Source organism: Sturnira hondurensis, unplaced genomic scaffold, assembly GCF_014824575.4.
Source record: "Sturnira hondurensis isolate 20B ecotype Veracruz unplaced genomic scaffold, ASM1482457v3 Scaffold0014745, whole genome shotgun sequence".
NCBI lineage: Eukaryota > Metazoa > Chordata > Mammalia > Chiroptera > Phyllostomidae > Sturnira > Sturnira hondurensis.
Window position 1 is genome coordinate 2,944,619 of NW_028087376.1, and position 23,858 is coordinate 2,968,476.

Below are 23,858 nucleotides of genomic sequence, written 5' to 3' on the forward strand. Positions count from 1 at the left end.
TAGTGCTTACGGTATAGAAATATCGATTATTACTATTATTCCTTCCTGATCAATAAAAAAGATGGTTAAATGTGAAGCAGCAGCATCTTTAGACAGCATCTTACTGACACCCAGGTGTGAAGGGGATGAAGTCAGCATGGCTATGCTTATCCCATCTCCCATTGTTACTGGATGTAGCATTAATTTCTAAAAGCCAAGGCAAACAATGCTCTGTTCTGAAATCATAATCGCCAAAGTTGCTGAGTCTCAGTTGCTGAGGCACTCAGTCCTCCTGCCAGTCTCTCAGGTTTTTTTTTTTTTTCTGAGCATCTTACTTGGTTCTTCAGAACGACTGTATTTCATTGGCCCATCAGTTTTTCAACAAGGGTGTGTAAGCACTGAATTCATTGAGTCCTTGTATCTGAGAGTGTCTGCATGTTACCTTTGTACCCAAAGGACAATTTGACTGGTTATAAAATTCCTGGGTCATGCTCTCTTTCTCTCAAAACTCTGCAGCATTGCCACGTTGCCATCCACCGCTGAGTGTTGCTGGGGGGAAGCCCAAGGTTTGTTTAAAATCTTCCCCTGAGGGGTGGGGGGGGTCTCTTCTTTTCTGCTCTGATGCCATGGGATTCTCCGGTTATCAGTAAGACCAGTCACTTAACTAAGATATGTCTTACTGTTGAATGTTCTATGTTATTTTGTCCCAGGACAAGGTATGGCCTTATTTTTTAGATCTTGAAAAAATATTTCACTTGTATTTTCAAATAGAACAATGAAAAGCAAGTCACTCTGTGCCTAGCTCCCTCTCCCCCAAGCTATTCCCCTCCCCTGAAATAACCACGGTTGCAAGTGTTTTCTCTGTCCTTGTGGAGTTGCTGTAGGCGTACAAAATTACATTTGTATGTGTGTGTGTTTCTGCCAGGGGATCACTCATCGGTGCATGTGGAGCTGCCTCCTTCTTTTTAACAGCTGCATTTTATCCTGTCATATAATTCTGCCATCCTTTATTTAACTGATCTCCTTTTGAGGGGCGTTGGCTCCCAGTCTCCCACTCCAGCGATCAGGGCTGCAGCCAACACCCTGTATGCATGTCATCGTGACTGTGTCTGTAGGACCCACTCCTCAGAGTGGGATAGCTGTGGCCACGGTACGGGCCTTTGAAGTTTCGATCGCTGCGGCCATATCGTCTTCCAGTGCCCGCCTCGCCAACATCATGGGGGAATCCAGATTTTCGTGTGCCCTCCCTGATACAAAGCACTGTCCCAGTTTTGCTCTTTGCTGACCTGATAGGGGAAATTTTGTAGTAATTTTAATTCACATTTCTTCTAATATAATTAAAATCGAGCATATTTTCATATACTTAAGAGCCATTTTATTTTTCTTTTTGTGAATGCTATTCATTTCTTTTGTCTATTTTTCCATTGGGTTATGGTATTTTTCTTGTTGATTTATAGAAGCTCTTTATTTTTTAAAATTATATGTATATTTTTAGTATGGTTATACATGCAAATGATATAAAAGGTCCAACTGTTCTACGAGAGTCACTATAAGAAACAGCAGCTCCTGATGCCCCTGGCATCCCAACAATCCGGAGGATACCATTTCTCAATTCTTGCAATAGGTCTGGGCTCTGCCTCAGCTCGGGGCAGAGAGAGGACGATCAGGAGGTGGACACTCCCTGGGTTGGACTACTCTGGGGTGCGCACACGGACACAAGAAACATTAACTTTCCCCAAACAGTCGGATTGAGTTCTCTGGCGAAGAGCACGCACTTTACATCTTGGGATAAGAGCCAGCTGCCCATGTCTCTTTTGTGTGCGGTCGTGTGGGACGGCTGTCTGGTGCACACAGAATCCCTCTGTCTCCAACACTCTGCTCACACTTGTTGCCTCCGAGCCCAGGCTTCTCGGGCTGACTGACTCCCGCGTGTTTGCAGCCTCGCTGGAGAACTTTCTAGGCTGCAGGTTTTGTGCTTTTTTGTCAACCCACTCCAATCTCCTTCCAGAGTCGAGAATTTGTTTAAATCTCTCAATATTTGGTTACATCATCCTCTTCCCCCTTTATTTTATTGCTCTGTGCTCCTTTCCTTTTGAACATTTCTACTTTTACCTTATTAAGATTTCAGGAGGACGAGAGTGGGTCTAATCTACCACCCAGATGGAGAAAGTGGCTTATGTCTGAATTTCCATTTTCTTATCCATTGGTTTTCCTCGGCTCTGTGAGTTCGCTCTTCATGTCTCTGAACACTTCATCTCTCATCCTGGAGCTCTTTTTAAACACAGATCATATCATCTGGAATCTCTTTGAGACTGTGGTGAGCACATGTTTATACTTTCGGTCTTCTTCCTTAGCTCAGTCTCCTTGCAGTAGATTTTCATCCGCCTCTTGCTTATGATCATTTCCTCCTTTTATTTCTCTGTTTCAAGACCTTAGCTGGTTTATTCCCAGCTCATTCTCTTGCATGAGACCCACTAAAGAATCGTGGGGAGGGGAGGGCAGCAGCGCAGTTTACAGCCACAAGTCGGGTGCTGTCTGCACCGCCCTCTCACCAAGCAGCTCTGACCCCTCCACTCTTCCCCAAAAGCCACCTCCCAGAGAGCAGCTCACAGCAAATCTCAAGTTACAGGCACCCTCTTCTGAGATCCTGCCTTCCTCCTCTGCAGCACTTCTCTGTTGGCTGATGGTATGTGGCCCTACCTTCTCTTCAGTCCTCCTTTCCTACAACTCTCCCATGACACTTGGCCCAGGCCCAGCTACTCGGGTGTCCTCATGCCCAGCGAAGGAGCACAGGGATGATCTTACAGGGATGTGTAGAGAGCACTGCCTCCTGCCCCAGACTGTGGGCCGGACGTATCTGGAGATAAGCTGGCTGTTTGAAAGGCTGGGTTTTGGCTATTTTCTTGTGTCCTTGAGTATGGAGTTTTGACTGGACTTGAAGGAGGGGAATTAAAAGATCTCTACTATTATTAGTGAAGTCACTGTGTTCTAAAGATTAGCTTCATTATAATGAAACTCATCACAATGAGCCAGAAGTTCTTACATCATCAATAATATTTTTTCTACTGATTGATACTGAAATTTATTTAGGACTCATTTAAAATTTTCTGCATTCTTTTTTCATTATATTTTTCTGGACTGAAGTTAGGCAGGGGACTCATATTATTCCCTTCCTTTCTCACATACACAAACAATCCCCGCCCCCCACCCCCCACAACAAGGAGCTTGTTAGGACAGGCCTCTGCCCAGTCACCTCAGGAGTCAAGGGCAGCAGAGATTTATCAGTCTCACAGATAAAGAAGGGTGTGTTCGTTGAAAGCAACATGTTCACGGGCAGGGTGGAAATGTTCTTCATGACCAAGGGCTGGTAATCAGGTTTCAAGACAGCATTTGGTTTCTGCAAAAAAAGAGAAAGGAGGAAACAAACCAAGTTATGATAAACATAGTAAGGCTTTAGGGACAAAGGTCTCATATACACACACACACACCATATGTATAAGCATACACACCCACACATGCCTTTTTTTCTCTTGTAGAGATTTAGATAAGTAATTAGGAATGTATGGTGGACTGCCGAGAGGTGAAACTGCCTAAGTGAGAAAACAGATTAGATTTCTTACTCTGCTGTTGACTGGTTAAAACAAAAAAACAAAACAGAATGAAAACCCACAAACAACCTAGACAAGCCATGGCCCTGGACATAACTGTTACTACAGAAGTTTCCACAATGTCGTAGAACAAACTCTAATAAATCAGTGGTGTCTGTGGAAGGACCCCTATATTCATGAACATTCATCAATATAATGAATAAAACATTTTTTCCTTTTACAGTATTTTTTCCATGCTCAAAACACTCAATTTGCCAGTATACTTTGTTTGTTAAATTGACAAATGCTAATAACTATTTCCTCTAGATTTTTCCTGATTAACACTAGGATAGAATATTTAGAAGCATTTTTTTTTACTCTGTTGAACATCAAACTTAATTTTTCAACTGGAGAAGGAGAAGGCATTGGAAACGGATCCTGAGTCACGGGTTTCTGGTCAGACTGGATTTTCCTCGTTCTGTGCTGGGGTCCGTATTGTTTCCCGCATCTCTGGGGTCCTTTAGTGCTGGCAGGAGTCCACGTGAAGCCTCAGTCCGTGGCCTCCACAGACAACCTCCTTCCCATCATTCCCTCGTTCCTCCAACAACTCCAGGCTGTCTTTCTCAGGCTCTTTGTTTTGGTTTGCTTAAATTTCTCCTTGTTCAGATTTCAGTTAAATCCCCGATTCCACATTTTCATCTGACTCTGTCTCTGCTTTTTTAATCCAGCATGGTCGGTCCTCTTTCCACTGCAATTCTTGGATGCCCTGGCTCTGGGTGAGCTCGTGGGACCAGCGTCCTTTGTGCCTTAGTTCGGGCTGCTATGCGAACAACATAGACTGGTGGTGCAGACAAAGACGTTTGTGTCTTACGGCTCTGGAGACTGGGCAGTCCCAGGTCAAGGTGCCGCACGCAGGTCTGGCGTCTGGGGGCCTGCTTCCTGGCTAGTAGATGGCTGTCTTCTCAGTGTGTCCTTACATGACTAGAGAGACATCTCTTCTGTCTCCTCTTATCCCACGCAGGAAAGCCCCACCTTCATGACCTCATCACCTCCCACAGGCTCTCCCTCCAACATCACCACACTGGGGACTAGAGGTTCAGTACTTGAATTTGGGGAGACACACAGCCATTCAGTCAGATGGTTGGCTTGAACTTCCTGCCTCGGTTGTGTTCCACCAGCCCTTGTGCAGGAGACGCCAACCTTTGTTTCCCTCCCTCCAACACAGTAACACAGGGACTGGACTTAGCTTGCATTTGCACACTATAGCCTACAGTTTGGGGGAGGGGAAAGCAGTACTGTAGGACTATCAAAGGCCATATGGAGCACTGTCCACCCAGTGACCTTCCCCGAGGCTGCTGTGTCACTGCAGGTAGTTTTGAAGCAAAGAAGCCACATTTGGCTGGTTTGGCAAGAGGCCATTCAGAGGTTAGTGACGAGAAGGAGTCAATGCACAGAAAATCTGTTCTATTTTAAAATGACCCCTTTCCTTCTGGGTTGTTTGTCTCCCCAAATATCAGGAGATAGGATTTGCTCCTGGACTTCATGAAGCAAACTGGCTGCTGGTTTCAGCTGACCTTTTCAGGTCCACAAAGATGTGGTTTCATCTCTGTGGCTTATGAATGGTACAACAGTTACAAAGCCGATCAAATCAGAGGAAATGGCCACAGAAAAATTCTTCCCACAGGCAGTGCGGGTGTCATTATAGTCTAGTGCAGATACTAAATCAGATACACTGCCTTCAGCTGAAAATAAGGAGACAGAATAGATAATTGGGTGTTACATAAGTAAATACGAATACCAAGACCTACCAGGTCTCTTGCACATACTGGGTAATGAAGTTGCAATTCTTCACTGTCCCTGCTACGGATTAAATGTGAGCAGGAAATGAACAATGAAAAATAACAGTAGCTGGACAGGTTTCAGACTCATGATATGTAGGGAGCAGAGAAAGGTAAAATCACACAGAGAGCTGTGACTCAATTCATTGTTTAATTCAATAAGTCACTGCTATATTAAAATATTTGCTCTTTCATTCTAGTGATAAGGTCAAAAATAACTTAAATAAGAATATGCTTAAAAAAAACAAGGCTAAAGGATTTAGAGAGAAGAAAAAGAACACAGCCTACACATTTTTATGAATGTTTACAGGCTTAGAAAAAAATCCAGTAAGAAACAAAATTACATATTTAACGTATACTGTAATTTCTTATGTTGAATAATTATTCAGTAAATATTCTCTCATTTTTCTCTGTGTAGCTACATTTAGGGAAAATATGCTGCCACCAAATTCAGTGCAGCTACCACCAGTAAATGTCTTTCCTGATCACTTAGAAAGAATTTGAAACAGAGCAGTGAAAGCTCAGTAATTGTTGTAAGAACTCTTGTAGTATTTTCTTTTTGTCTGTCTCGTGGAGCCTGTCATGGTTAGTTTAACACCCTGTAATGGAAATCCTTACTCCACTTCTTCATTGCCTACTTGCCCCAGGAGTCTGTTAAGCCTGGGATTTTGCGGTGCCTTTGCTGCCTCACACACTGTGAGTGCTCAAAAGTTACCTGTTGATTTGAACTTGTACATCTCCCCTCCTCTCCTCAGTTATATGCCCCCTTAGTCATCTGCTAGCAAGCGCCATGCCCACGGTGGGTGCTCAGTAGGTATTTATTTAACACACACAAAATATGATGGAACCCACTACCAGAATAAATTCTCCTGCACGCCTCCAGGTAATGAAAGGAACCATGGCCGATTCCCACCCTGACGGATTAGGCTCTGCCGCACCCGACCCTTTTACACGCTGGTGGAGATTGCACTGTGGGACAATGACTTCCTTAGTGCTTGGTCTTCCCGGTCAGTGGCTGGTTCATCAGGGAGGGACTATTCTCACTGTTGTACTGCTGGCACCCGACACAGTGCTTGGCGCCTGGTAGGCCTTAATGAGTATTCCACTTGGCAGCCAGAGCAACTGTCTCAGTGAATAAATCTGACCATGTCACTCCCCTCCCTGAAGCCCACCAATGGCCACCCAGACACACCTCCCAGGCAGGCCACACTCGCTGGCCCTTGTCCACTTTTCTGGATGGACCTCGTGCCACTGCCAACACGCTCTCCGCCTAGGCGGCTTCCTGGGTCTCTGTGCTTGCTGGACACTTTCCTGGACTTGCCCCTTCGTGTGTGCTGTTCCTTATGCTGAGAATTCTCTCCCCGTCTCTTGTCACCAGACCACCTTCACTTTTTCTCCAAGTCTCACCCTGAGGCACTTGCTCACGGAAGCTGTCTGTCACCACAGTTACAAATAAAGCCACTCTCTGATCTGCGCTCTCATAGTACCTTGCACCTCTTCTTCACAGCACTGTTGAGAATTGTAACTTAAACAACTAAACTTCAATAATTTGTTTACAGCTGTAACCTCGACCAACCTCTTGGCTTTAAGTACGCCTCACTGGTTCACCAGATTGTCAGCACCAACACACTCCCGGCCCAGGAGAGACATTTCACACGTATCTGTTTTGAATGTCAGAGGGAAGTCTGTTGGGGAGCAGGTCAAGTTCTACTGTGATAGCTCCTGCACCTCCTCCCTATTCTGACCCCCGGCCCTAGCAGCAGTCATTGCCATCGCTCCCCTGTCCCCTGCCACCCCACTTATTGCTTGCCCTTAATGGCCATATAAAGTCATGGACATGTGTAGCCATATAGTTTAAGAATGTGAATCAAATAGTTTCATTTGATTATTCTCAGTGTTGGTGATCTACATAATAGTTTCACTCATATCTCTCATGCGTCCCATGGGAATGATGACAGAGCCCACAGCAGAGATCTCGGTGAGGGGCAACTGGGCAAGTGTGTGTAATGAGTATGGCTCAGTGCCCAGCACAAACCAATCAACATGTTGTAGCAATGCTTCCTGATTATTAAGATTATCAGTAATCATCCAACCCTTTCCATAACTGTGACGTTTATTTTATCCAGTTAGAGTAAAACGATCAACTACAGTACATTTTCAGTGCACTAACATCAGGAATGATGGATGTAGAATTTCTGTAACAGTTTATATTTCAAATAAATGTAGGTTTAGATTCAGAAATTTTAGTTGAAGGTGTACAGGCCTCTGAAGCTTAAAAAAGCATAGGCTGGGTGTGGGTACATCAGGCTTTCCATTCATTTAGCTTCTCAAATGAAGCTGTGGACACACTGACCCCAGACGGAGCACCCAGCCCTCCCCACACACCGCTGACCTTCTCCAGCCGGTATAAGAGCTGCTTGGTGGAGAGCTGGGTAAGTGGCTCTATGAACTCACAGATGATGTTCACGGTCACCACCATGCTCTTCCTCTTCTGCCTCCCAATAACGGCGTGGCATACGAGCTTTTCTTTGACTATCTGCAGATGAGATACACCAGCATTCAGAGAATATCCACAGCTCAGAAAACTTAATTCTCCACAATCGGCAAAGTGATTCTCAACTGCCTGTCTGGGAAAACCGGGGAAGGGCACATTTTTTTGAACAGTGCATTTCCGGTATCACTGTCTGTCACACAATTAGTATCTCACTAAGTACATCCTGGATGGAACCTGCATGCATTTCTGACTGCCTTTGAGGACACAATCCACTGACATTCAGTTTGACAAAGACGTATATAGAAGGTGTATTAGGACTACAGGTGTAGCAGTCGTCAGGACTAGTAGGCACTGGACAGACCAAACAGTGATGGGTGAGGCAGATGAAATCCTTGTGGGCTTATCGTTCAATGGCAGCTCTATTTATCAAGCTAGTCAGAAACCTCCTGAGACAAAAAAATTTTGTCTTTCATATTTGAATATTTAACAATTGTGCTATAGAAACGAGTATTTTTTTTGCCTCCCTTTCCCCACCCCCACCCTGAGGTCCTGATTTATATACAGTAGAGAGGACTCAAAGTGAATTTATATTATGATTAGCTTGTATTGAAGAGTGCTCCAGGATCAGATGTTAATGAATTCAAGTCTCTTCTTAATTATGTAGCATAGTTTGGAAGAACATTCAGGGAAGCCTTTAGTAAAGCTGAAACTGAATTTAGAACCCTAGCAGCTCGGATACAGTGCCTTTAAAAATACGGCCGGCTCCCAATCGCGCCACTGTAAGTGAGCCCCTGCAGCAGGCTGCCGGCATCTGGAAGTGACGGCTGCGTTCATCTTCGCATCCTTAGTGCCTCGCCTACTGTTTATTCTATGGCACATACTGTGCAGAAGCTGGCTGAACTCCCGAGTAACAGAGAGAGAAGCCACCTAGTATGCTCACGCCACAGTGAGGCAATGAACTAGCTTTGCTATCTTGTCTGCTGGAGGATAGATTTCTTATTGTTTCCTACTTCCCAAGGAGAAAGTTCAGCAGCACCTCCTAACTCGGCGACAGCAGGAGGAGCAGAAGCAAGTGCCAGTTCTCACTCACAGTCTGTACTTGCGGGGTAGAAGAGGCTCACAAGGGGCCGCAAACGTTGCTTTTAGGTTTCTGAGGGTTTCCAGTCCCCACGAGGGAACAGGAATGAACAGGCATGATTTGGATCTGTATACATGTTTAAGCAGAATGATAATGATGTAAATAAGAGCAGATCATCATAGCTGCTGAAAATAAATGCAGCTCTTTTATTAACACAGAAAAAGGTGATGGTTGTAAATGTGATGCTGTTAATGTCATACTGAGAGGAAAGGAGCTGGGGAAGTTCCAGTACCTGAACCAAAAAGCCCAGTGTCTATAAAAATGCCCTCTTGGAATAAGTATGAATACTGCTAAGTGTTCACTGGGGGCTTGGCTTCGGCTGAAGGCTGGATATTGGCTGGTCACTGCTGCCTCTGGGAATGAGAAGCTGCTTTAATTAGCATTTGAAGGTTGGGTTCATGGTAGCTGTAGAAACAAACATAAAACTGAGCAGAGCTGAACTGTAAAAGCAATGAGTGCTGCCATGGTAACTCGGGGCTACACGCAGGCCTTCAGAAACCACATCGTTTCTTCAAATAAATGTCAAGGAACTCGCCTGAGAAATACAGCGAAGATTTATTCGGGAGAAAAGCAGGTTCTAAGCATGCTGTTCTCTTACCCTGGGAGTAGCAGAATAGCCTTCAAGTACCACATCGATCGTCTGCTCTGGATACAACTCCATCCTGACGGGATGAAGCTGAAACACAGGGCTCTGGGGGTCCCTGGGTGCCTGGGAGCTGTGGCATGGCGGGTGGCTGTGAGCAAGTCCTTTCTTGCCCAGCTTGTTCTGGGGACAGAGATTTTCGTTCATCCAGTACAACTGTTGGACGCGACGTCCCTTGTTGGTCAACTTGAAGTTGTAATAACACATGTTCAGGCTGGAAAAGAGGAGGCAAGTGTTGAGAGAACTCAACTTTGGAATGTTCTGTTCAGCTCTACACCCTTGGGATTTACCTCCTGAGAAGTAATTTAAAGGTGAACAGGGAAATAGACACAATTTCTAATGTAGGAAGGCTCCGCCATAGTGCTACTAGCAGCTACCATAGCAATGGGACAAAGTAGCATCTAATCATGGGGTCCACGAACTAAAGTCAGACACTGGGGTTTGGCTCCTCAGTTGTCATCACCAGGGAAGGGACCATGGGAATACTGATCCCACAGAAAGGCTGTGGCTCAGTCTTTCCCAGCAGGTCAAGCAAGCCACAGAACAGACACACACAGGTCATGTGAAAGCCACTCTAATTCATGGGAAATGGCTCTGAAGAGTAAATGGAAAAGCGAACTACCTACTGGAGGAGAACCATATCTCAAATTGGGTGGAGCAGATTTCTACTGACTGAGTGAAATGTCTTGTGATGGGCTCAATTTGAAGGGAACTTCAGAGAGAGATGGCATATATCCTCTAAGCCTTACCAAAGCTCAAGGGAAGTGTAACCGTCCAGAATACCTGCTGGAATGGTCGTTTTTCTCAGGCTAGCTTGCTTTAAAGATGCTGTTGTCTCACTTCCTCATTCATCCGTTCCCCAAGTAGTTATTAAGGACTGCGTGATTGTTTAGCTCTCTGTTAAATACTGGGATTTCTGACACCTTGGAGGTGGTTCAAATGTATTTTTGTTTGGAATTTTCTTTTACCAATTTATAAACTTTCAAAATATGTATTTTTTTTCAGGGAGAAAACTCAGCTCAGGATTTAATTAAATTAAAAAAATTTTTTTAAATTAAAAAATTTTTATTAGGCTTTGAAAGTTTATACCATCTGTTCCTCCCTAGGAAATGGTATCATGTCTAATGAGTAATTTGTAGCATCAGATAAATGAGTATTTGCCAGTTGTCAGGTGTAATAATTTCATTCTAGATATGTGTCTACAGGGCATGCTCAGTGGAGTCTTCAGTCAGTAGTTTGTCTTCATGGCTAAGAGTAGGCTTTGGGGAAAACAACACATAACGCACACTGTTTACGAAGGAAGCAGGGTCTCTGCAACTTATTTACAGTGTATCCTTCAGACACCGCAGCAACCCAGTGATAATACGCATACTTCCTCTTATTTTATAGATGAAGAAACAGAAGTTCTGAAAATTTAAGGGAGTTGTCCAAAAACATGCAATCAAAAGAGGTGGCAAACGGATATTTTTTTAGACCTGCATGTCTCCCAATGGGCAAACTTTTCTGTAAAGGGCTGAATAATAGATATTTTGGACTTTTTTGGCCACATGGTCACTGTCACAACTTCTCAATGGCCCACTACAGTGTGAAAACAGCCATAGAAAATACATGTATACAAACAGGCACGGCTGTATTTCAATAAAACTTTATTCACAGAAACCGTGGGCTGCAGTTAGCCCATCTCTACTTTTGAGAATTCTTTTGTAGATTGCTGACATCATGATTTCATGTCAAAAAGAATGATGGGGTTTAGGCAGAGGGGAAATTGCAGCTAAAAGTTCACAATTTGCTTACATATTCATAGAAAATTATAGGCCAAACCTCCCAACTCCAGACAAGTGACAGAATATCGTTTGGGACTATCTGACACTATTTGTCAATTACAGAGAACATGTAACAAAGTCTGGTTCATAGTACATTGTTTCTGCAATTATGTTTGAGTATACTTAAAGAAACTTGGAAATAGAAGCATGGAATGCATTGACAAAGTGCTCCAGCTTATGGCCGAAAGGCAGGCAAGGAGGAACATTTTCTATCTGGTTGACATAGAAACTGTAATGGAGGCTTCTCTGAAAACAGAATTCATGGTGATTTGCGGTCTCTGCAACCCAGTGTCATGGTCTGTGGATGGAACAGAGGAAAGGAGGTGTGGATGGGTTTGTGGGGAGGGCTGCTGGCTGGTTTTGGTTCGGAGCATCTTCTCTAAGCACAGTGTGCCCATCTTGGTTTCAGGGCCTGCTAGGCCAGAAGGCAGAAGCGGCCCTTTGAGATATGGTCACCACACTGCGATGCACAGGTGTACATTCAGGTGGCCCCTACAGCTGCATACCCCTCTGGGGAACCATGAATAAATCTCCACACACATCCTCGCCTGTTAGCATTCAGACCTTGTACATTTTTAAAGCCATGTTTAGATCATTCTGCCCTAGAGGTGTCTATACTCTGCCAGCTTTTATTTAAGTATTTAGATGCTCTGCTTTTTTCTGAGTGATCAAGGAGAGCCCACTGCAGGCATCTCAGTGCTATAGTCAGGAGGCAAGCAGAGCACATAATACCGAAAACAGTTACTGGCTTTGCAGCTCCTGATAAGAAACATTTGCAAATAAATGTTTATCTTCCTAGTTATACTCAGGTTACCACTAACATGCATCTGTATTTTCTATATACATGGAAAGGGATTAACAGTGTATTGGAATCAAAGAGGAGAATCATGGTTGAGATTCTAAGTTAGTCACCAGAAAGGCACTGTAAGTTTGAGAGAAAATGTACTTCCTACGGACCATCTCTTCTCTAGCATAGAGGGACAACTTGGAGAATGTAACCAAACTGTGACTAGGATGTGCCTTCTTACGGCTGATGCTTCCATCTGGAGGGGGGATATGGAGAGAGGACAGGGAAAGGATGAAGGAGTTTACTGCTATTTACTTAAAAGTAATTTTCTGAAGTAGAGGTGATGCTCAGCTTATATAACATACATATCTATGAAAATTCACTCATAATATTTCCCTACCTAAAATATGCTCCCAAATTGATTTCTGGAGCAAAGGGCTTATCTGAAACAATGGTGGAACCAATTCCTGAAGCCTGGACCGGGATCCGATAGGTGTTGCTATTTTTAATTTCCAAAATGACTATGTCTTTGAATGTCACTATGTCATTCAGGTTGGCGGTCAGTGTCAGCTGAACCTCATTTTCCGGGGGAACGACGCCTTCGTTGGGTTCAATTGTCCAAAGGGAATTTTTGTGTGCCTGTAACACAAGACGACAAGTTAGCAGTGAAGATATTCTTGGCTTTTTCTTCTACACATGTCAAAGCCCTTTATACTTCAAATGGCTGGCACTGCGGAGCTCAATATCAGAGACGAACATTATTTTTTTTTCAAACCAAAGCAGCGGGGTGTTTGTTGGCTTCCTATTTTCAAAAAGCAATCTGATTCTGGAGAGTACAATTCTGCTTTTGAATGCTCTGTGAAGATTCTTTACATCTCTTTCTCTAGATGACAGTCCAGTTCTCTAACAAGCTGCTACTAATTAACTGCTTTAATCACCAAATTCTGAGATACCAGCAGAAGGTATAACATCCTTTCTGAAATTCAGAATTTTCAAAAGACAGGTTTTCCAAGTCCAACGTTTCTACATTGTTATTTGTGAATATAAACAGCTTTTGCTAAACACAATATATTATTGTGTTTATTCTATTATTCCATAATAATAGGGAGAATTTCATTTGCTAAAATTCCAAACTTATTTTGAAATATATGACAGGAGGTGAAAATTATAGAAGTGAAATCGACTCCCACGAATCCATTCCCTTTAACTGATTAGATCCTCACAGCTCACTCCCTTTCCTCCTTAAGAAATTTAGCCAGACAATAACTCTCAGGGAAGCCTGCTGTGATTGACACCTTTTAAACTGAAAACCTCCCCACTCACTCCTGATCCCCTTCCCCAGTTCTATTTCCCTGCAGCACTTACCACCTTTTACACGCACAATGGACTTGCTGATCATGTTTGCCTGTGTCCTTGAACTGGAATATAAACTCTCCATAAAAGGGTTTTTTGCCATTTTTGTTCCTGCTGGTGGTGTTGATTGATATAGCCCCAGCATCTATGCCTGGCACCCAGTAGGTGCTTAATAAACATTTGGCACACGAAAGAATGTATCTAATTTTTGACCAAACCCTTTGATGTTAGAGAACTCATTTCTCACGCAAGATAACTTATCCCAGGCAACTCAAACTTTCGATAGCTCTCCTCAAATTAAGTAGAGATACGCTGAGTTTTTGTTTTTGTTTTTTGTTGGGGTTTTTTTTTTGACCTTCCATATGCTGAAATTTGGTCTACTCCCTTGGAGCTAAAAAGAATAAATTGAATCTCTCTCTCTTTTGATTAATAGTCCTTCAAACCCTGTATCCCAGCTTTAGAAGAAAACTCATATGGCACAATCAAGCTCCTAAGTAAATTGAAAATTTGGTTGAGGTGTTCAATCATAAACGATGACTCAGGCTATAAAAAAATGACTCATGCTATAAGCATCTCATTTAATCTAAAAATAGAAACTCTGCTCCTTTGTTGGTGATCTATTTTTCTCAGGCTGTTTTTATGATTTTTTCTCCTTATTTTTGATTATAGTGCAAGTTCACTATAATATGCCTAGTTATGGGTTTATTTGTACATTCTGCTTGGAATTTGCTACCCTTCTAGAATCTGTGGTTTGATATCTTTTATTTCTGGAAAATTCCCAGCCATTATAAACACTGCTTCTGCCTCATTCTCCTTCTCCTTTCCTTGTATTACTCTAATTATATGTGTATGGCTTTCCTAATGTACCTTCTCTGTCTTAGCCCCCTGTGTGCATTTTCCAATCTTTTGCTCCCTGTACCTCATTTTGGACGACCTCTTCTCAGCTATCTTCCACTTCACTAATTCCTTCTTCAGCTGGGTGTAATTCATTGTTAAATATACCTATCAAGTTCCTAACTTTGTTTTTTTGTATTTATTTTTGAAAGCAGGTCTTATTATTTACCTTTCTTTTTATATTTTTTCACACTATTCAGATCATTTAAAACTCTGATGATGATATTTGATTTATTAGCTATTCCTAGTCATGTGAAAATTTGATAAGCAAATTGTTTTTGAAACTTTTCAGCTGAATATAACAAATACATATTCAATGGCCTGATGTTGTGGGAGACACAAAAATGCCCAAAGACTATTCCAGGCCTCCAACAAGTAAATAACAAAAACACAAGTCAGAAATGCAAGGCAGGGGGGAAAGTGCTTCAGGGAAAGCTAAAAAACAGGATTCTTTTCCAGAACAGACAATGTTGAAACCCTTTATTACATGACAAATGTACCAGGCACAGTTTACTTTCCCTCCAGTTGTGAAACTGGGCTTAATTATCAGGTAGGATGATTCTTAATTGTATTATGCCATTGATTTTAAAACATTCAAATTTATTCTAATTTCATATATAAGCAATGATCTCAAAATTAACAAAAGGTATATATATCCTTATTTTGATTACTATACCATCTCAATCAATTTTGATGGTGTTGTTTTGTTTGAGGGAAGAAATTACTCAGAATTACATGTATGGATTAATATGTATAGAACATATTTGGTGATTGCCAACAATGCACTGGGAAAAGGCTGAAAAAAGAAGAGATGTGTGAGGATTTAGAAACTTCCAGGACAATAACTGAGAGGCAAAGCTTAACTCTCCAGTTCATGGGGGCAGAGTGCGATCATCTCCTCATGAATGTTCCTTGGTTTCTCACACTCATTCTGAGTGTGGCAGTTCAGAGGAGGCCCTCTAAAGAAAAACACACAGAGTAAAAGAATGCATTTAAAAACAAATGTAAAATATACTTTGTGTGCTGGATTTAAGAGGACATTGTAGTCTGAAACTTTCCCTCCTTCCTTTAATTTCTATGGCGTCCTTCTCCTAGCAGAAAGAAAAAGAAAGAAACGTAAAATACATAATAGCTCTATGGGTGCATAGGTACAATGTAAGTCGAAAACTTCTTGACAAGTGGAGGGTGGGTTTGGAACAGCACTGCACTGATGATCGCTGTAAGTAAGAAGAATATACACTGTAATGTTTAGGCAAGAGTTAGAAATTTTAGCCAGGCGGAATCTTCTAGGCTGGCAGTGCCTTGGAATGCCGCCAAAACCCAGGTCTGTCCCCATTCCAGATTCAAAACCTGGGTTTGCTTCTGAATGGTCACTCTCTCAGGAAAGTGCTCACAGCTATTTCATAAAGAGAATCTAAAATTTAAAACCAAATGCCAATTTCCCAACTAACAGTTAAGGACAGACCAGAATGCTGGTTACATTTCATCCTGGCTTGAAAGTCTATATGGAAATAAATAAATTGCATTTTAAAGTTTGAATAAGTCAAATAAAGCAAAGGAGAACAGTTCTCAAGATGATAAACTGTTTATAATAAGGATGTAGATGGAAATTTATTTTAATTTTGGTATTAACAAAAATGATAGATTTAATTCTATGTCAAAAGTCCTATTATTACTCCTGATCTCTTAACATGGTGCATCTTTAGAGACACAGATATAAAACAAACATTAATTACAATACTAGATAAACTAGGGCTGAGATGGGATAGTCATATGATAATTATCTCCATTTCAAAAATATTTGTGGAAAATATGTTGATTTTTGCACAACTCAAACTGTTTTTCTAAGATTTTCTCTCTAACCTTCTACTCATAGTAAATTAGCCCTAGTAAAGTACTAAAATATTAAGAAAACAGTAAGCAAAGTCTGTCTTTCCAGAATGTTATCCTGCATTTTAATTTTATCTTGAAATATTCTTAACAAAAAAGATAATAATCCTCATGAATTTCATTTTCAGGATTACAGACTGAGTATTGGCAAGAGAAACTACAAGGATTGAATGTCACTATATTCTGCTCGTATTTAAGTTCAAGAAATAATCTCTAACGTGCATCCTTAATTCACATTCAGGTGACATTCATCACCTGCTGTATTCATCCTCACCCAGATTTTTTTTAACAGTCTGTCTTCATTCATTCACAGCAATGTAGGCCTTTCCTGCCACGCACTTCACAGCCCCCACAGCTTCTACCCGTGACCGAGTCTGAAGCTGCTCCTACACTTTTAGGTGTTTGTTACAGCAGCACCCCACTCTCAGCACCAATTTCTGTGCTGGTCTGGGCTGCAAAAGCAAAGTGCCATGGACTGGATGGCTTATAAACAACAGAAATTCATTTCCTGTTCCTGGGGTTGGCAGTCTAAGATCAGGGGGCCAGCACCACCGAGTCCTGGTGAGAGCCCTCGCCTGGGTGGAGGACTGCCAACTCCCATTGTATCCTCACTTGGGGAAGAGCAGAGCAGAGGAGGAAAGCTCTCTTAGAAAGACTCTCAAAATCGCATTCACAAGGGCTCCCCGCTCATAACCTCATCTAACCCTAATTACCTCCCTAGGGCCTCACCACCTAATACTTACCCTTGTGGGGTAGGGTTTTAACATATGAATTTGGGAGAACACAATCATTTCATCTATAACACTCACATTGAGCCCCCTAAATTCATGTTTTTCTCACATGCAAAATACAATCTTCAGTTCAGAAGAGGAATATAACCAGCATCCAACCATGTGGGGACCTTGACCTCAATTTCCAGTCTTGGGAACTGTGAGAAATCACTTTCTGCTGTTGGTGAGCCACCCAGTCTGTGGTGCTTTGTTAGAGCTGTCTGTACTAAGGCGTGATCCCAAAGCGAAATCCTTAAAATTCTCTGACATATTCATTATAGAAAACCACACAAAGATGAGCCCTGAAATAGCTATAAATGCGAATTACATTTCCTGCAGATATTTTAAAATGAATCAATGTAGCTTTATTTCATCAGCATTTTTGTTAGATAGGAGTTTTTGACTTACATTATTTTCAGTCCGACCTACACAATTAGAGCAGTGCATGGCAATAGATTTCTCATGCTTAAGTTACTTGCCTACCGCCTTACTTAGAACTACTTGTCTTTCTTACTTTCAGTTTTTAGATTCTAGGCTATTGTTTTAGGTAAAGTAATACCAGCTGCTGTAACAACAAAAAGAATAACAAAAACCTGATACTCATGGCTTAATACAACAAAAACTTCTTTCTGGTTTACATGAATTCCAAGTGCTGGCTGGCATGAAATGGGATTTGGTTCCATTCACTCAAGGACCCTGACTACACAGATCTTCACATGTTCCCCTCGTGGTTTCAAAGCCACTCTAGACATTGACATTCAGTTGGCCATCCAGAAAAGGAAGAGAATGGGGGATCACATGCTAAGATTTTGTGCACCAAGCCTGGAAGCGGTATGCAACACGTCTTCCCACTTCCACTGTCCAGAATTCACCGTGCAGACACACCTAGCTGCAAAGGAATCTGGGAAATGTCTTGTTCTGGGTCCAAGAGTAAAGGGACATGGACATGGTGAACTTCTCGCTGCTTGCAAAGCCGCCTTGCTGGTTCCGTCTACTGCCATATCCTTAGGTCCTCCCCTAACACCCCTGGGTCTCAGATTTCAAAAGGTGAAGGGTTCACTCCAACAGAACATAGAAGTGGGAGCATAACGTGGTATTTCAATTCCTGTGGGAAATTTAGGGCTGAAGTTCATATGCGTCTGCCGTTAGGACAAATAAAGAGGCAGCTAGAAGAGAAAAATAAGAATGTTCTAGGCAAGATAATTTCACACTGTTGGCCCTTTTCTGAGATTTGTGGCCTCAGGGCACTCTATATAGTGTTGCTCCTTATGAGACCCCACTTACAGTTAAAACATACATCAATGCCATTCTTGTCTTTTTATCAAAAAGTAAATGCCTTTCAGAAGAGGGTACTGTCAATGTCATCTTTCCCATTCTAACTATTTATTTTCTCCCTCCAGACAGGGGCACAGGTCAGTCCTCTGGTACAAGGAGAGGGTGTCACCTGCGTAAGTGCTATTTCAAGCCAAGGGGCACTCGTTTCCGAAAGATGCATATGCCATTTCTGTTCTGATTCCTGCTGACGCAGACTGGCTGCTCCCAAAACAAGCCCTGAAGTTGGTCTCTGGGGATGGATTGGTGAGTCTTCTTTTTGATGAAGTTTATTAATCACTGTTTGGCATAAAACCAGGCAGCAAAGTGCATCGTAGAATCCAAGAACAAGGCACATTAAAACGCCAGCTGCTAGCGTCCTGGATTATCCTTACCAAAAGTCAGGCTCTGAATCTCCCTGACATCCTGTGTCGCTTTGGTATTTGGCTTTCAGGGATGTCCTTTGTTTTTAGGCAGGATTTGGTCTATGTGACATTTTCTGTTATCAGATGGCACATTCGACTAAAGAAAGAAAGAAGGAATGGGTGAACAATAATCATCGTTGCTGTGGAGGATATTCAGTAGCCTTTTCAAAACCACGATACTGCGAGACCACAGCTGGTGGGAAATGGCTAGGAAGGAGGGCTCTGAAGGAAAAGAGGTGTGGGGCTGAGCCCCAGGTCTGCCACTTTCTAGTTACTGAACGAACATGGGGCATGTCACTCGGCCATGCCCAGCCTGTTTCCTCTTCTACAGCTCTTGACACTGAACAGACCTTTTGCATAGAGTTGTGGTGATGGTTGAATGAGGCAATGCATGTAAAACTCACAATAACGTCTGGCACACAGTTAAGTCCTCATAAAAATGACCCCTGTTGTCATCACTTTCCCCAAAGCTGAAACACCCCACATGACATGTGATTATGGACTCAATAGTGTTTACTAAAAAAAAACCCAACAGATTACAAAATGGAGAAAACCAAGATGGACACTGAGGAAGCATTTAACACACACTACTCTTGCCATAAGAGAAGCACCTGACAGGGTTTATGCGAGGCAGACTGTAGGATGGCCCACAAGATCTCCATCTCCTGGCATGCAATTACCTTCTCCTAGTTATTTAGTCAAACGTTAATCTAGATGTGGCTGAAAAGAGAATTATTTTTTCTTTTTTGGGTGTATAGCATAGTGGTTAGACATTTATATAATTCATGAAGTGGTCCCCCCCCCGGTAAGTTTAGTACCTACCTGACACCAGGCATAGATACTACAACATCATTTTGACTATATTTTCTATGCTGCTGTATTTTGCATCCCTGTGGCTATTTTATAACTACCAGTTTGTACTTCCTAATCCCTTCACCTTTTTCATCTAGCCCCCCAACTCCCCTCCCATCTAGTGACCACCCGTTTGCTTTTTTTGCGGATGTAGTTAAAGTCCTAAATCAGCTGACTTTAAGGTGAGGAGATTATATGTAGTGAGCATGACTTAATGAGGCAAGCCCTTAGGAGAGTTAGGGCTCTTCCTTGTGAAGAGGTTCCAAGGCTGAGAGGGCTTATATGGAAGAGGCCAAATGGTAGGGACTGTGGGTAGCTCTACAGCAGCGGGAAGCAGTCCCCCGATGACAGCTAGCAGGAGAATGGGGTTCTCAGTCAGTCAACTGCAGGAAAACAACGCCAACATCCTGAGGGGGTTCGGAAGAGGATCTTTCTCTGGTCAAACCTCCCCTAAGGATGCAGCTCAGCCAGTACCTTGATTTCAGCCCTTTGAGATCCCAAGGAGAGGACCCAGCCAAGTCACGCCCGGGCTTCCGACCCATGAAAACAGATGAATTTGGGTTGTTTCGAGCCACGGAGTTTGTGGTAATTTGTTACTCAGCATTAGAAAACTGACGCAGGTGGAAAAGGTGAAGGGATTGAGCAGTACAGACGGGGGTGCAATAACCACAGTCGGTACTGCAGTACCTACGTAAGGCGCCAGCTGGGTACCGGAAACACCGGGGGGACCACTCTGTGAAGTAAATGATTGTCTAACCACTATGCTATGCACCTGAAACTAATATAAAATAATACTGAATATAAACTGTAATTTAAAAGAATATTTTAAAGAAAACCAATACAGGGTTTCATATATTTGTCGCAAAGATGCTAAAAATGAGTTTTCCTCAGTCTTCCACCAAAACTTCAGCGATGGCTGCCCTGTGTGTGTGTGTGTGTGTGTGTGAGAGAGAGAGAGAGAGAGAGAGAGAGAGAGAGAGGGAGGGAGAGGGAGAGAAATGGGGTGAGAAAGCCAGAGTCACTAGAGCAGCCCGTGAACAACACAAACGGAAGGTTTGTACGTGCGTGTGTGAAAGCAGGAAAAATTGTGATCTTCCATGAAATCCAGAATTTCACGCCCGCTGGTGACGTGTTTTAAGCCCTCTCCCCGACGTTTCACGTATCTAGAGATAACATTTGCTTTTTACTTGATGATAGGGCATCAGTGCACTTCTTAGGCAGCGCTCAGCTCCCAAGGTGAAATAGTCAGAGCTTTTATAAGCTTCCTTAGCAGTATTTAATATTTGCCATGAAAGACAGAAGTGAAGGCTATTGTTTGCACATGTCATTTCTGCAATAAATGAGAGTGGACGCAGGCAGGCAGACCTCTGTTCTGTGGTGTTAATGACTACGTAGTTTGAAGGAAAGAGCAATCTGCACTTTGCTTCAAAATGACTTGTTTACCAGTTGAAATCTGTAAGAATTTCCATCCATGGAATGAGAGCACACAGTCACAACAGGAACCAAAGTGCAGAGTGAGGGATTTCTTTGGGACTGTACTATTATCTCAGCAGATAATCCATTCTTTGTGGCACAAGGACAATAAACAGTCACTGAGACCTTTCCTTTTTGTCTCCTAAATGGCACCCCTACTCATGGTTTCTGCCGGGAAGTGAGTCACTTTGCTGCTTAAAATAATTAACTGAGAATTAGGAGATGAAATGCAAAAAAATAGTGATAGAGCTCTACAAGGCACAAGGAGGGGGTCATAATGAAGAGTGGGCTTTAGAGTCCGTCACGTGATGGGCGGTCAACTGTGGACTCTGCCATTGACAGTCAGGCAACCTTAGACAAATTTTAAAATTTAGATTTCAGTTTCCTCATCTGTCAAAGGTGCTACTTGAAGATGAACTAGAACGGGTGCCAAGCATCTAGCACTGTCTCTCCCACAGAGCAAATACTCAGTAAGTGGTGATTATTGTCATCTTTCAAATCTTCACATCCGCGTCTCCTCCCTGCTTGCGCTCTCCCCAATCTATCCTGTTGGCAGGACTCTCTTTTGGAGACCTGGTCCTGCTCCTGTCCTGCTGACGACACTGGAAGGCTGTCCAGTGTCTGAACCTGTGGTGCTGAATCTTCCATCCCCTCTGGGAAAGCTATGGGACCCCTCCCTAGAAAATGAACACATACAACCCCCCCCCAAAGATATACTCCAAATTTCACATGCCATTCCCAGGGTTCTCGGACCCCAAATGTGGTGGATATTTGTCTGTCTGAAACATGACAGCCTGCAAATCAAGACTGGCTGGTGTGCCAGACAGCCTCTGGTCTGCAGGATCTCCCCCAACTCTTCCTACGTGGGCTCCAGCGCTCTTTTCCAAGCCCACTCGTCAATCTCCAACACGCACCCTGGGCGCCAGCCGCACCAGGTCATTCATTCTTCCCGTGTGCTGTACACATGCGCACTGCATTTAGCTCTGCTGCTCCCTGGAAATGTACATTCCATTTCCCCATCCTCTTCCTCCTTGTCCTTCAAGTCTCCACTCAAATGTTCCTACCTATGAACACTTCAAATTTCATAAAAGAATTAATCACACGGCCCTCTATGCTTACATATAATAATACCACACTATAATATTGTATTGTTCATGTGTTCATTCCTTTTTTGAGACTGTAAACTCTGAAGAAAGAGACTGTCTTATTTATTTTTATGCCTTTCATTCCAGTTAATGAGTACAGTTAGCACTGTTAGTATCAGGCAGGGGGAAGATGCTCAAAAAATATTTATTTATTTTTTGGTCAACAAATACACAAAAAAATGTTCAGCAACACCAGCAAGCCAAAGACACACAAACTTAACCAACGATGCAACACTTTTTCATCTGACTAATTTGGCAAAAATAAAATGTTGGCAAGGGTTTGGGAGAGCATGACATTCTTTGACTCTGCTAGGGGCAGACGTAAACTGGTACAAAAGTTTTGGGTGATTATTTCATAAGATGTAACAAGACTTTTAGTTTTGTTCATGCCACCTGATGCAGCAACTGATTTTCAAAATCCAGTCCAAGGAGACAGGGATGTGAGCTGCGATGTGGACAGGATCACTGTTTATGGCAGGGAGAAACTGGACACGCTCCGTGGGTAGGAAATTTGTTAAATCAACTGTGGTGGAGCCAAGTGATGCGATCAAATCAGTAACTGAAAGTGATCTGTACAGAAACATTCCTTAATAATTCATGTCAAGGTGACGACACAATATTGGTGAGTAAAAATAGCTGTTAATCAAACAGTATCATCCAGTGGAAGAGGGCAGGAGGACACAGATAAACACGAACATCCGGGACAGTTTTGACAGGCATGCACCACAAATTCAATAGTGGCCATCTGCAGAGTGGTGCCGGGAGTGACTTTTCCCTTAACTTCCTTTCCTTTTATAAAGACAGTGTTATTTGTGTAACAAGAAGACACACTATATTGAATAGATAACTCATTCTAAAAGGATATGATCACTCTCTTTAGGGTCTGTTTAATTTTAACTCTATCTGCTCCCTTGCTTCAGCATAATTCCCAGTTTGTTTCTTAGAAGCTTTTCCTTTAAAAATAAATAACACCTATACAGTGTAAAACCCAAATGGTTTTAAGGGCGGAGTCTTTCTTTCTCTCACGCCTGCTCAAGGCCACTAGTTACCAGCCCCAGAAGCCGCCACTGTTAGCAGTTTTCTGCATATCTTTCCAGAGTCATTCTGACTTTTAAAAAAAGCATATTTGCATATATACTTGTCCTTACATAAACAGTAGCATATTTATATATACTGTCCTGTAGCATGATTTAAATATTGTTATGAAGTATGCACATACACACAATTTACAGGGTCAGATGGTTCTAGAAAAAGCATATTGCAAAAAACTCTCCTGCCCTTCCCCATTATTCCTACCCTTGCCCATTAGCGGAGGCAACCACTGTCGACCCCTTTAGTGTTTTCTTCTGGTGTTTGCCTCTGTATTCCTGGTAAAATACTGCCACTTCCTAAGTTTTCGGTTTGAGGCCTATCTATGTGCCTCTATGGAAGATAGTGGTAGCTTTCTTCTCTCCCT

General features: G+C 42.6%; 1 protein-coding gene across 1 annotated transcript in view; it reads right to left on the reverse strand.

Annotated features, from left to right (window-relative positions):
* Positions 1-23,858, reverse strand: part of HYDIN (HYDIN axonemal central pair apparatus protein) — a 306,600-nt gene that overhangs the window by 135,341 nt on the left and 147,401 nt on the right. Inside the window, exons 19-22 of the mRNA XM_037063680.1 lie at positions 12,690-12,928; positions 9,635-9,893; positions 7,797-7,940; positions 3,233-3,376 (exon numbers count right to left, since the gene is read on the reverse strand). Coding sequence (XP_036919575.1) covers positions 3,233-3,376; positions 7,797-7,940; positions 9,635-9,893; positions 12,690-12,928 — 786 coding nt within the window. The remainder of the gene's footprint in view (positions 1-3,232; positions 3,377-7,796; positions 7,941-9,634; positions 9,894-12,689; positions 12,929-23,858) is intronic.